This window comes from Haliotis cracherodii, unplaced genomic scaffold (assembly GCF_022045235.1).
Source record: "Haliotis cracherodii isolate W230 unplaced genomic scaffold, xgHalCrac1.p SCAF_22, whole genome shotgun sequence".
Lineage (NCBI taxonomy): Eukaryota > Metazoa > Mollusca > Gastropoda > Lepetellida > Haliotidae > Haliotis > Haliotis cracherodii.
The window spans coordinates 12,336,901-12,348,112 of NW_027266278.1; the positions used below are offsets into that span (position 1 = coordinate 12,336,901).

Consider the following 11,212-nt stretch of genomic DNA (forward strand, 5'->3'; position numbering starts at 1 on the left):
CTGGACATTAAGAGACAAAACGGTTGTGGACATTATATGAATGGATCACTTAAAATAAGTGATAACATCAGGTGTTCGCGAAAAGGGTAAGCATGTCCTGCCCTACGGGTTGCACCTACCCCTCACACAGATTGCATAAATAAGAATTAGCATCAATGATATAAAACTGGATTGTTTGGATAGAATTAATATTGCCGATTGCGGCGTTAAGCAAAGAATAATTGATTTATTACACAAGTGCTCTGATTGCAACATTGGTGGACACATCTTCCTACCCTTGTTGTCCTTCCTACTTGGGTCTAGCTGCCCTCCAACCAGCATGTAGCTGTTTGCTGAGTTGAGCCACCAAGGCGCTGTAGGCGGAATCATACGCCAGGTTCTTGTTTTCCTCAGGATCCTGATAATGGTCATACAATTCCACACCAAACACTTTGGTCCAGTCTGGCCTGTACAAGGGTTGTGGGTTGAATTTGACCCACTCTGTGTATCTGTAGTGATCGGTGGTCATGCTGTAGCCCATTTGATCACCGTTGCTTTCATTCCTAGGGTACTGGGAGAACACGGCCTTCTTCCAGTTGGGACTTGCTGGGTTTGTTATTAGAGGTATCAAACTATTACCTTCGGTGCAAAGAAGGACGTTGGTAGAGTTTTCTGGACACAGGTCAAGAGCAGGAAGACCTGCAGCTTCGACTAGAGTTGGAAACAGATCCACAAACTCGGTGAGTTCTTCCGTCATGATACCGTTCTCAGTGAGACCCGGCACATGTACCATCATAGGGGCGTGGGTGGCGATTTCAAAGTCTGTATGTTTGCACCACTCACCGTGTTCACCAAGCTGCCAGCCATGATCGCCCCAGAAGGAGATGATTGTGTTGTTGGCCAGGCCTTGCTTCTCCAGCTCCTTGACCACTCGTCCCAGTTCGAAGTCGGTGTAGCTGAGGGCACTGTAGTAGGCTCTCCTCAAGCTGAGGATAACATCGTTAGGGAGTGTGGAGTTAATGTCTCCTGAAGCATTTAATTTTGCAATGTCAACGTATCTTCCAAGCTCTGTCATATTGTAATTAGACCATGCAATTTCTGGCATCTTATCAGGAGCGTATGGGTTGGCTGGGAGACTGATAGACGACTCTGGATACATGTCAAAGAACCTCTGTGGTGCCACAAAGGGAAGATGAGGTTTGTGGAAACCTTGTGCAATGAAGAAAGGACGTTCTCCAGATCTGGCTTGAGGGGCAGCCTCTCTGATCATTTTTATTGCAAAGTCAGCATTCTGAGTGTCCTGAAGGGAGTTGTTCTTCAGAAGATCCATCGGCACATTCATCCAGCTCACATGTTCCGTGTATACAAAATCGTTTGCTGGTCCCCCTGCTTCAAAATATGGGTCTGTCCAGGATATGGGGTCGTTGTAATTGGAGGCATGTCCGGGGTGAAATATCTTACCGGAACCAATGGTTCTGTAGCCGTTCTCCTTAAAGTACTGGGGGATGGTGGTGAAGTTACCTCCTACAACTCTCCAGTAAGCTTGCAAATCATACACATGGGTAGTATCCGGTCTTCGTCCTGTGAGGAGAGATGATCTGCTCGGGGAACACACAGCCTGCTGAACATGGGCTCTCTTTAACAGAAGACTCCTGCGAGCCAGGGCGTCAAGGTTGGGTGAATGCATCGGAGGGTGGACAGGACTCGGGAAGTCTTTTCCTTTAAAAATGGAGAGTTCAGGTCTCATGTCATCTGACACCAAAAACAGCACATTCATGCGAGCCCGGGCGGCAGTCACCGCCATCAGCAGAAGAGTCACCCTCAACATCATAACGTCTAAAATTACACTGGGTTCCATCTGACAAGAAGGGATTTATGTATCTTCCGGCCTGTGAACGTCGCAGCAGTGTCTTATCAGTTGGTATGTGACTTATGTACACGGTACCCTTATTGGCTTATGGTGATGACAACGGAAAATTATTATCTTCTTGGCCATTCTTATCAGTTGGTATGTGTGTTATGTCGATGTTTGAAAAAATATCAAATACATCCTTTGGCCCTAAACACGGTCCGAGCAAGGACGTCAATGTTGGGTGAACGCATCGGAGGGATATCTTACACCAAAAGCGACACATTCCTCTAAGCCTGAATGGCAATCGATGCCAGTAAGAAAGACATCGGATTTTCCAGACATTGAGGTCATCTTAAGATTGGCTGAAAGAATTTAGACTTTGACATGAACAAAATAGTACTTATGTCTGGGAACACGCACCTGTCTCCTTATCGATACTTCATGGCATGGAAACCTTTCATGTCAGACAACAGGCCAGATTGTGTAATGCGTGGTCCTAACACTCTGTCCATTTTGATTGTCCATGGAATGTATTTACGATTTTCAACTCATGTGAAACATCTACGTTATTGAATTGAGCAGTCTCGATTATCCAGATTCCATTGTGCGTTAAAGCAAAATATAGCAGTGGAAATTATATGAATGGATCACTGGAAATCAGTGTTCGCGAAAAGAGTAGGCATGTCCTGCCCTACATAAAATTGTAATTTATAAAGTACACTCAATGTAATAGGTTTTACATTTAGGATTACATGTCAACTAATAATGTAAAAACCGTCCTAAATGGTTTTTTGTTCTTAAATAAAGGGTTAATATCGTACATAGCTCCCCTTGATGTAAAAGTATGTTATACTTTGTACGTTTTCTAAGAAAAGACATGTAGAAGAGCCAAGGAGCTTGTGTAAATGCATTGCACCTTCTCATTACTGATACCTCTCAACACCGTCTCTTTGGACACAATAGAATATGATAAAGTTTCCACCTTTCTTTCATGGCAACGCGGTGGGTACGGATGGCCCAGTCGTCTAAGGCACCGCGATTCGCTGTGCAGAGTTGCGTCCCTTGGGCACGCCAGAAACCTATGATTGTTGGTTCGAATCCCGGTTCGCCTCGATTATGGTTCTAGGTTTGTCAGCACCATACCCGTGTTCGTGGGTTTCAATGAAGTGGTAAACATCTGAGACCTGCATCACTTGGGCCTTTCCTCTCACATTTAGCCGTGATATAACTGGAATACTCTTAAAAGTGGCGTTAAACTCACTCACTCACTCACTCCATAGCAACGTAAAAGCTGCCTCTGCAGAGCTGAGTCTGCAGTGCTGAGTGGCCGATATTTAGAGATTTCGTTCACATGTGGTATTTAGGTACAATATATATCGGGAGTCCACCCAAAAGGTTACTATGGTAACATAACAGAGGCAAATAATTGTCGAAAGTAAGATGTTGTACGATTTCGTTCAAAGATATTAAGAAAACTGAGTGAGTGAGTGAGTGAGTACGGTTTTACGCCGCTTTTAGCAATATTGGCGGTGGCGGGGGACACCAGAAATGGGCTTCACACATTGTACCCATGTCGGGAATCGAACCAGGGTCTTCGGCGTGACGAGCGAACGCTTTTACCACTAAGCTACCCGACCGCCCCTATTAAGAAAAGACGCAAAACTCAAACCACATAGGTGTTTGATACCATGGCAACGAAATGTAAGCAAACTCTATGAAGACACCTTGACAGTGCACCGTTTAGTAAAAATGCAGATATTATTTTATTTCTTTCAACTTGAAATGTACGAATCTACTGACTAGTCGAAATTTAGATAATTAACCGTCGTCAAGCTTATTTTCCGATACGCTTTGCCCCATTCTCTAACTCCCTTCTCTCCCTCGCTCTGTCTCCTCTCACTCTCTCTCTCGCTATTTGCATTCTCTATCTCCCTTCTCTCTTTCTCTCTCTCCACTCTCTCCCATTTAATCGCTCTCTTCTCGCTTTCACACGCTCTCTATCTCCCTTCTCTCTTTCTCTCTCTCCCAAATGACTTCTTGGTTGGGAGCTAACAACTAACTATATAAAACAATCAGTCAATTAACATTGCAAAACAATAATATATTTTAGTTTGAGCTCATCAAAGTAAGTCAAATAAGATAATATCTGAGGAATCAAACATATTCTGAATAATCTCCTAACCTAATAACTGACTTAACTGACCTTATAACAGTTCATTTGTACCACCTACATGTTGCAGGAACACTGTCGACGTTATCATTTCGTACGTATCCAGACACGTGTCCAACTTTTGTGTTCGGCACAAGACAATCCTATATCGTGACAAGGATTATAAGATGGGCTTGTTTGACTGAAACACGGGTTGTAATCTTAAACCTGTCACACAATAAAATCGTCCAACGACAGAAAAGACACAAACATGGAGCTTGGAATATGTGACGTCTGCTTCATCCGTGCGCCGATGACCTGCGTCCAGAGCTGCCCATGTACAATGGCCCCTACTTTCCATCTCCAGTCCATCCACCAATTCACGCCCCGAATCTAGCCGGCCTCGCCAGGTAAAGCATGGTCTTCAAGAGGGCATATGCTCAGCATGCTCTATGCTCCCCGAGCCGCACCTCCCTGCTGACTAGGCGCCGTCCTGACACCACTCACGTGTATGACCTTGACACCTACTTTAGACACGCTGCCGGCAACGTCACCACCATTCCCAGTTCTTCAAGAACCACGGCTACCACAGCATTGGAGTTAGTAAAATATTCCACCCGGGCAAGGCTTCAGGAGGAAATGATCCTTCCTCGTGGTCTGAGAACTATTTTGATGCCCATCAAGCAAATAATTACATGTACCTTAGAGACAGGTCAAGTTGGAAAGCAGTACCGGATAATCTTTTGGACAGCCAGCATGTCCTGCAGGACGTGATGATAGCCGACCACGCAGTGCAAGTTATTAAGGACATCACCCAAAAGGCAAACAATGGCGAGAATTTCTTCCTAGCAGTTGGGTTCCACAAGACCCATTTGCCGTTCCAATTCCCAGCTCGCTTTCTGGATTATTACCAAGAAGACTCCATCCATCTTCCACCCAACCCACAAGCTCCTGACGGCATGCCTCATATTGCCTGGGCATCATATAATGAACTGAGGCACTACACTGACATAGCCCGACTGTATGCATCCGGCAACCCAAACACGACCTTGCCTGACCAGGTGGTTAAACAACTACGCAGAGCCTACTACAGCGCTGTTAGCTTCATGGACTTTGAACTCGAGAAGGTTCTAGATGCACTAGAGAAGCAAGGTCTTGCTGACAACACGATAGTGTCATTTTTCGGCGATCATGGCTGGCAGTTGGGAGAACACGGTGAATGGTGCAAACACAACAATTTTGACATCGCAACCCACTCGCCTCTTATGATCCACGTCCCGGGGATGACGGACCATGGGATGAGCACTACGAAGCTGACTGAATTGGTTGACCTGTTCCCAACTCTAGTAGACGCAGCAGGACTTCCAAAACTGTCTACGTGTCAAGTAGATTCGTCCTCAACTCACGCCTGCACAGAAGGAACGAGTCTAGTTCCTCTGCTGCAGCACCCAGATATGCCCTCGTGGAGGACTGCAGCCTTCTCGCAGTAGCCACGAGGGTATAACCACAAGCCAGCCATGGGCTACACGATCACCACGGACAGGTATCGCTACACTGAATGGTTGACGTTCCTCAGCATGCCCCACTACATGCCTCAGTGGGACCAGCTTCATGGAGTGGAGCTGTACGACCATCTGGCTGATCCTGAGGAGAATCACAACCTCGCGGTTCACGCTTCACTTCACGTCCAGTTGAGGGAGCAACTACATGCTGGATAGAGAGCCGAGATAACGGGTGGTCATGGGTGTGTGTGTGTGTGTGTGTGTGTGTGACACCATGATATAACTGAACTACTGTTCAAAGCGCCATTAATCCAAACTCACTCACTCACGCATGTCTTTCTACTACTAATATAGGAAAACCTAGAAACCAGTTTCAGTTATTTATTACTCAAAAGTTACCCAATTATAGACCGTACCACACAGGCAGAAGAAGATGCAGCTGCAGACGCAGCAACAACACCCTCACTAAAAGTATTCATCAATGCACTACAGATGGCGCAATGCGCGGCAGGTGTGAGGGCATCGAAGGGGACACCCCGAGAAGCAGCAGCAACAGAAAAATTCGCCTCAGCACTATCCTGGGCGGCAGCAACAGCCACAGCCACCACACCCGCAGCAGTAGAAGCAGCAACAGCAGCACTCGTCGCCGTAGTAACAGGAGTAACCTCAGCACAGTCACCACCACCACCACCGTCTCCACAACCACCACCGTCAGTATCACCGAGGGACACCTCAGATGCAGCAGCACCCACACCAAAACCAGTGGCAGGCACCACAGCACCCTCATCAACAGCATCCACACCAAAACAAGTGGCACCAGCAGTGGCAGCCACCACCCCTGCAGCAACAGAAGCACCAGTAGCAACACCCTCACTAACAGACCTCCTCGATGCACTCCACGCAGCAGCATCAGCAGAAGCAACCGCAGCAGCAACAACACCCTCACCAGCAGCAGCACCAGAACTCATCTCAGCACTATACAGAGTGGCAGTAGCAGCCGCAGCAGCAACAGCCTCACCAACAGAAGCAGCAGCAACAGCAACACTCGTTGCAACATTGAGCAGGCTACCTGTGTGATGACGATGACGAAGGTTGTCATCCACTTTTTCGCATTGTTTCGCATTGTTTGCCCTGTATCTAAGTTGAAGTGTGTAAGGTGTCATCATTAAACAGGGATAAATTGAACTGACTCTTTGTGTCTTGATTGATCTCAACTCCAATAGGATGCCGAACCGAGGGTAGAGGCTTAGTTGAGATGTCGTCTACATTGTATGTCTGTCTGTCATGTCATGTCTGTGCACAGGCTCGTTGTAAAAGTGTAGAAAAAAAGTAAAGAATAGCTAAAAGAGAAAGGCCATGCTGGAAAGATCAGCTGCCTGGTGTCAGTCATCCCAGTACACAGGATAGAGTCCTATCACATCGTCAGTGACATGCAAGACGTCATGGTGTCCACGTGGTGTTCAGACTAATCGACACCCACCCTGCTTGCTTTGCCAACACAAACAACAACAATCCAAAAGAACCCACACCCTCCCCCCAGTCCTATTGGAGGCACACGACACCACGTCTCTATGTATGTTTGTGTGTATGGTTGTGTACACGAGTGACAACACGTTTGCATGGAGACACGAGTCAAAAACCATGTATGTCTATCGATCTCTCTCTATCCTTATATAATCATATGGATAAACGTGTGTTTGAAGACAGGCATGACATCACGTTTGCATGGAGACATGAAGTACATCACGTTTGCATGGAGACATGAAGTACATCACGTACGCCGCCGCCAACTACCTCCCCCTTCCCCTCCGCCGCCGCCGCCTCCCTCCCCTTGACCCGCCATCTTGGATGAGGACATGGCCCCTCGGAAACGGAAATGCCGCCATATTGGATGCGCGCGCCACCGGAAACGGAAAAGCCACCAACTTGAATGCGCGCGCATGACCCACAATGCCCTGCGCAGGTCACATGACCTGATGACGTCATCAGAGGTCACGTGACTAAACAGAAACCGGAAGTGACGTCATCACAGAAACCGACCAATCAGAAGCCAGGAGTGGTAACCCTACCGGGGCTATCAACTACTGTTGCTGTTGTACCGCAAGGATTATGATATATGTTATCTTTTGAGAATGTTGGTGGGCATACCACATCTTCGTGTCAGTGCTGGTCCAATATCTTTAACAAATTCTAATATGACCTTCCGCTTGAAATTGCTGGCGAGATCGTGCTCAGTTACATAATTAAAACCAAGTTCTTGCAGTCTAATATATTCCCCAGATCTGCCTTATTGAATACAGATCTTGCTTCAAATGTATGAATTTCAGTACCAAAAGTTTAAACATTCAGTAAAGCATTACTTGGATTTGTTGTAAAGCCAAATTTGACTGAAATGAACAAATGATACTGATATTGTGGAGAAACGTTTGACATTTTTTGAAGATTAAGTCATTTTGGCGGCCATCTTGGATTTTCTTCGCAACCAGTGGGTTATAATGTTAGATTTGAATTATATACAACGTTGTTGCAATTAAATTTGCATAAATTACTGAAATTGACAAAACAATTATGATATATTGAATATAAACTGACATCATAAGAGCTTTTAACCATTTTGCCGGCCAACATGGATTTACTACCACCAGGTGGCGCTGCTGAGATAGATCCATATCCAAAAATGTTCTGAATGATTCAATGTATTAGTGTGCCAAGTTTTGTGCTTTAAAGTGCACAAGTTTGTCAAAAATCCAGCCTTAACCGCCCCACTATTGGGTAAAAGAGCAACTTCTAGACGATGAGTGCCGTGAAGATCCGGGGTAGAATAGACCTTCAGCAACCCATGCTTGCCATAAAACGTGACTATGCTTGTCGTAAAAGGCGACTAACGGGATCGGGTGACCAGGCTCGCTGACTTGGTTGATGCATGTCATCGATCCCACATTGCGAGAAGCGATGCTCATGATGTCAATCACTGGATTGTCTGGTCCAGACTCGATTATTTAAAGATCGCTATTATATAGCTGGAATATTGCTGAGTGCGGCGCAAAACAACAAGCAAACCAAAATTCTAGACGATGATCCTATATTTAAGACGGACATAGAATTATACGAACTAAAACGACTGAAACAAAGTTTAAAAATTATAAAATCACAAGGACAGGACCCAATCACAATGAGCATACCTATTTCGCTTGATATTTGCTCGTAAATCACTTAACCCAGCTGTTTAACAGGATGATACGTACTTGCTATACCCCTGCACAGTTGAGATCTGGAACAATTATTCCAATACATTGAGGGATCGATGAGGACAGATCGGATCCTGGAAATTACAGAGGTATAAGTGAGGGCCGTGCTCTGATAACTGTTCGATCGCGAGGAGATCCTGTTAGAGAGAATTCAGAAGTATATCTAATATATGGAGCCCGACTTCCCACATAGATTACAATGTGGCTTCAGGCAAAAACATGGTGCAAACATTGCTATATATATACTCAAAGAAGTCATCTCTTCCAGTGTATACACTGTGTTTCTTGATAATGAGAAAGCGTTTGCTCGAATCTGGCACAACGGACTACTCCTGAAACTAGTCATCCTTGGTGCGCAAGAGAAAGCCTAGCATATCATACGTCAGTCGTATCACGAATCTACTGCATGTGTCAGATATGCCGGCGAGACAAGTCGACCGTTCCCAAACGGACAAGGGGTAGGACAAGGACGCGTCTTATCAGCGTGGATGTTCCTTGTGAATATTAACGAGCTTATAATACGCCTTGACCATTTGAAACAAGGTGTTTTGCTTGGACGTGATCACTCCCAAGTGGTCCTACTCGAGGATGACACGACTCTCATAAGCTCAACAAGTATTGGCCTATGTATGTCCTTACAAACTGTCCATCAATATGTTTGTGTCTTTGTGTTTCCAGGTGAAAACAAAATCAACCAACCATGTTCTTTTAGGGTATGGAAACCATATACACGATATAGTCATGTTCCCTTATTAATGCTCATTCAAAATCCAAAAAGACCAAAGTGCCAAGCCGAGAAAGCATTTGAATTCCCTGAGAGATATTGGACTAAGAGCAGGTGGTTTGAACCCAGTCTGCTGTGGGAAAATTTGTCGTAGAGTAATAATTCCATGTTTCTTCTGCTCGTGTGTGTATGTGTCCAAGACAGAAAACAATGAATTTGAAAACTCAAGCGCTACTTTTAACTTAATATACAACATTTTCATGTAAGATCTTGGACCGCTGCAACTACTCAGACACTGGGATTGTGGACTTTGACATCTGTGATTGACAAAATGAAGCCGATGTTCCTTGGAGGGATGGGTAGAAGCAAGCACAGATATGCCCTGAAAAAGGTGTTCTATTTCACTTGTGCTCAAGTTTGTAACATATGATCTACTCAATGTAGCAAAGAAGTATGAATTATTGACCACATCAGTTCACTTTATGAAAACTAACCAGTTTCCATCTAATGATGTGTGGAACAACTGTACAGACTAAAATATCAGAACATTAAAACTGCTCATTGGCACACATATCTGCAAAATCACCCTGAATAAATCAGATTAAATGAAATATGTGTATTTTGTACAATATGCCAGCTAGACCTATGCATGCACTTGTGAAGCTATGAACACTACCAATAACACGTGGACAGTGCTTAAAGTGGGATGACGAGTGCGATGACATAATAACGCACCAACTGCTCTGTGAGCATCTCTTTGACCCTTTGAACCTCGAACAATATATGTGTATTGAGAACTGTACAGATGACGAAGTGTAACTTGTGACATTACTGGGCGGTATAGCCCCTATTGTAGAGGATATGAGCCTTGACAGCTGGTCTGAATTCATATCTTCCGTATCTATCTGTTGACAGTATGTTGGTTGGTTGGTTGGTTTGTTGTTTTACGCCGCACTCAGCAATGTTCCAGCTATATGACGGCTTTCTTTAAATAATGGAGTCTGGACCGGACAATCAGGTGATTAATATCATGAGCATCGATCCACGCAATTTGGATCGATGACATGCATCAACCAAGTCAGCGAGCCTGACCACCCGATTCCGTTAGTCGCCTTTTACGACAGGCACAGTCGCCTTTAACGGCAAGCATGGATTGCTGAAGACCTATTCTACCCCGGGTCTTCACGGGTCGTTGACAGTATGTCTCATACCAGAACCAAGACATGTATAATATTCAGTATTGTCAATTTCTCTGCGCAATGTCCTTGTAAGTATGTTGTGATAACAAATGGATGTGGCTCTCCGAAATTATTGGAGGAACTAAAGATCATTCATTCATTCTAGTGAAACAGTGTGGAGCGCTCTCGTGATGCAGGTCTCAGAGTCAGATAGCCTGTTGTTGTTTGGACACACTAACATCGTCAACTGTCACATTTGTGGTGTCAAGCACGTTGAGCATGGCCTAGCCAGCGATGAAGAACGTAATGTACGACAGTCTGGCCCTTAACTACAGACACTGCTACTTCTTCACATGCACACTAGCACCAACGGGCCAACAAACCCCAACTCGAGAGATCAGTACCCTCGTTTTGTCCATGTTCTGGAGATGCCAGGCAGCACTTAACACTTATGATTGTCACTTTAATATTGAGTTCACTATGTAGTATCTTCATTAAGAAACATGTCCATTGTTGTCCTGTTTGCAATAAAGTGTCAAGTGTTCAGATGTGCAGTAAATATGTGGTCTCACACCAAAAA

At 45.0% G+C, this 11,212-nt stretch overlaps 2 protein-coding genes and 1 pseudogene across 2 annotated transcripts; 2 read left to right on the forward strand and 1 right to left on the reverse strand.

Moving 5' to 3' along the window:
• Positions 1-233: 233 nt before the first annotated feature.
• Positions 234-1,967, reverse strand: LOC139471294 (iduronate 2-sulfatase-like). Its single transcript, XM_071253595.1, has one exon. The coding sequence runs from the start codon at positions 1,835-1,837 to the stop codon at positions 290-292; it is 1,548 nt and encodes a 515-aa protein (XP_071109696.1). The 5' UTR covers positions 1,838-1,967; the 3' UTR covers positions 234-289.
• A 2,304-nt stretch (positions 1,968-4,271) lies between these two features.
• LOC139471494 (iduronate 2-sulfatase-like) lies at positions 4,272-5,698 on the forward strand (annotated as a pseudogene).
• Positions 5,699-5,982: 284 nt separating this feature from the next.
• Positions 5,983-6,651, forward strand: LOC139471495 (probable myosin light chain kinase DDB_G0279831). Its single transcript, XM_071253852.1, has one exon. The coding sequence runs from the start codon at positions 5,983-5,985 to the stop codon at positions 6,649-6,651; it is 669 nt and encodes a 222-aa protein (XP_071109953.1).
• Positions 6,652-11,212: the final 4,561 nt, after the last annotated feature.

Excerpts from the sequence above, each read along its gene's own strand:
- LOC139471294 (XM_071253595.1), bottom strand. The coding sequence starts at position 1,837 with ATGGAACCCAGTGTAATTTTAGACGTTATGATGTTGAGGGTGACTCTT.
- LOC139471495 (XM_071253852.1), top strand. The coding sequence starts at position 5,983 with ATGCGCGGCAGGTGTGAGGGCATCGAAGGGGACACCCCGAGAAGCAGC.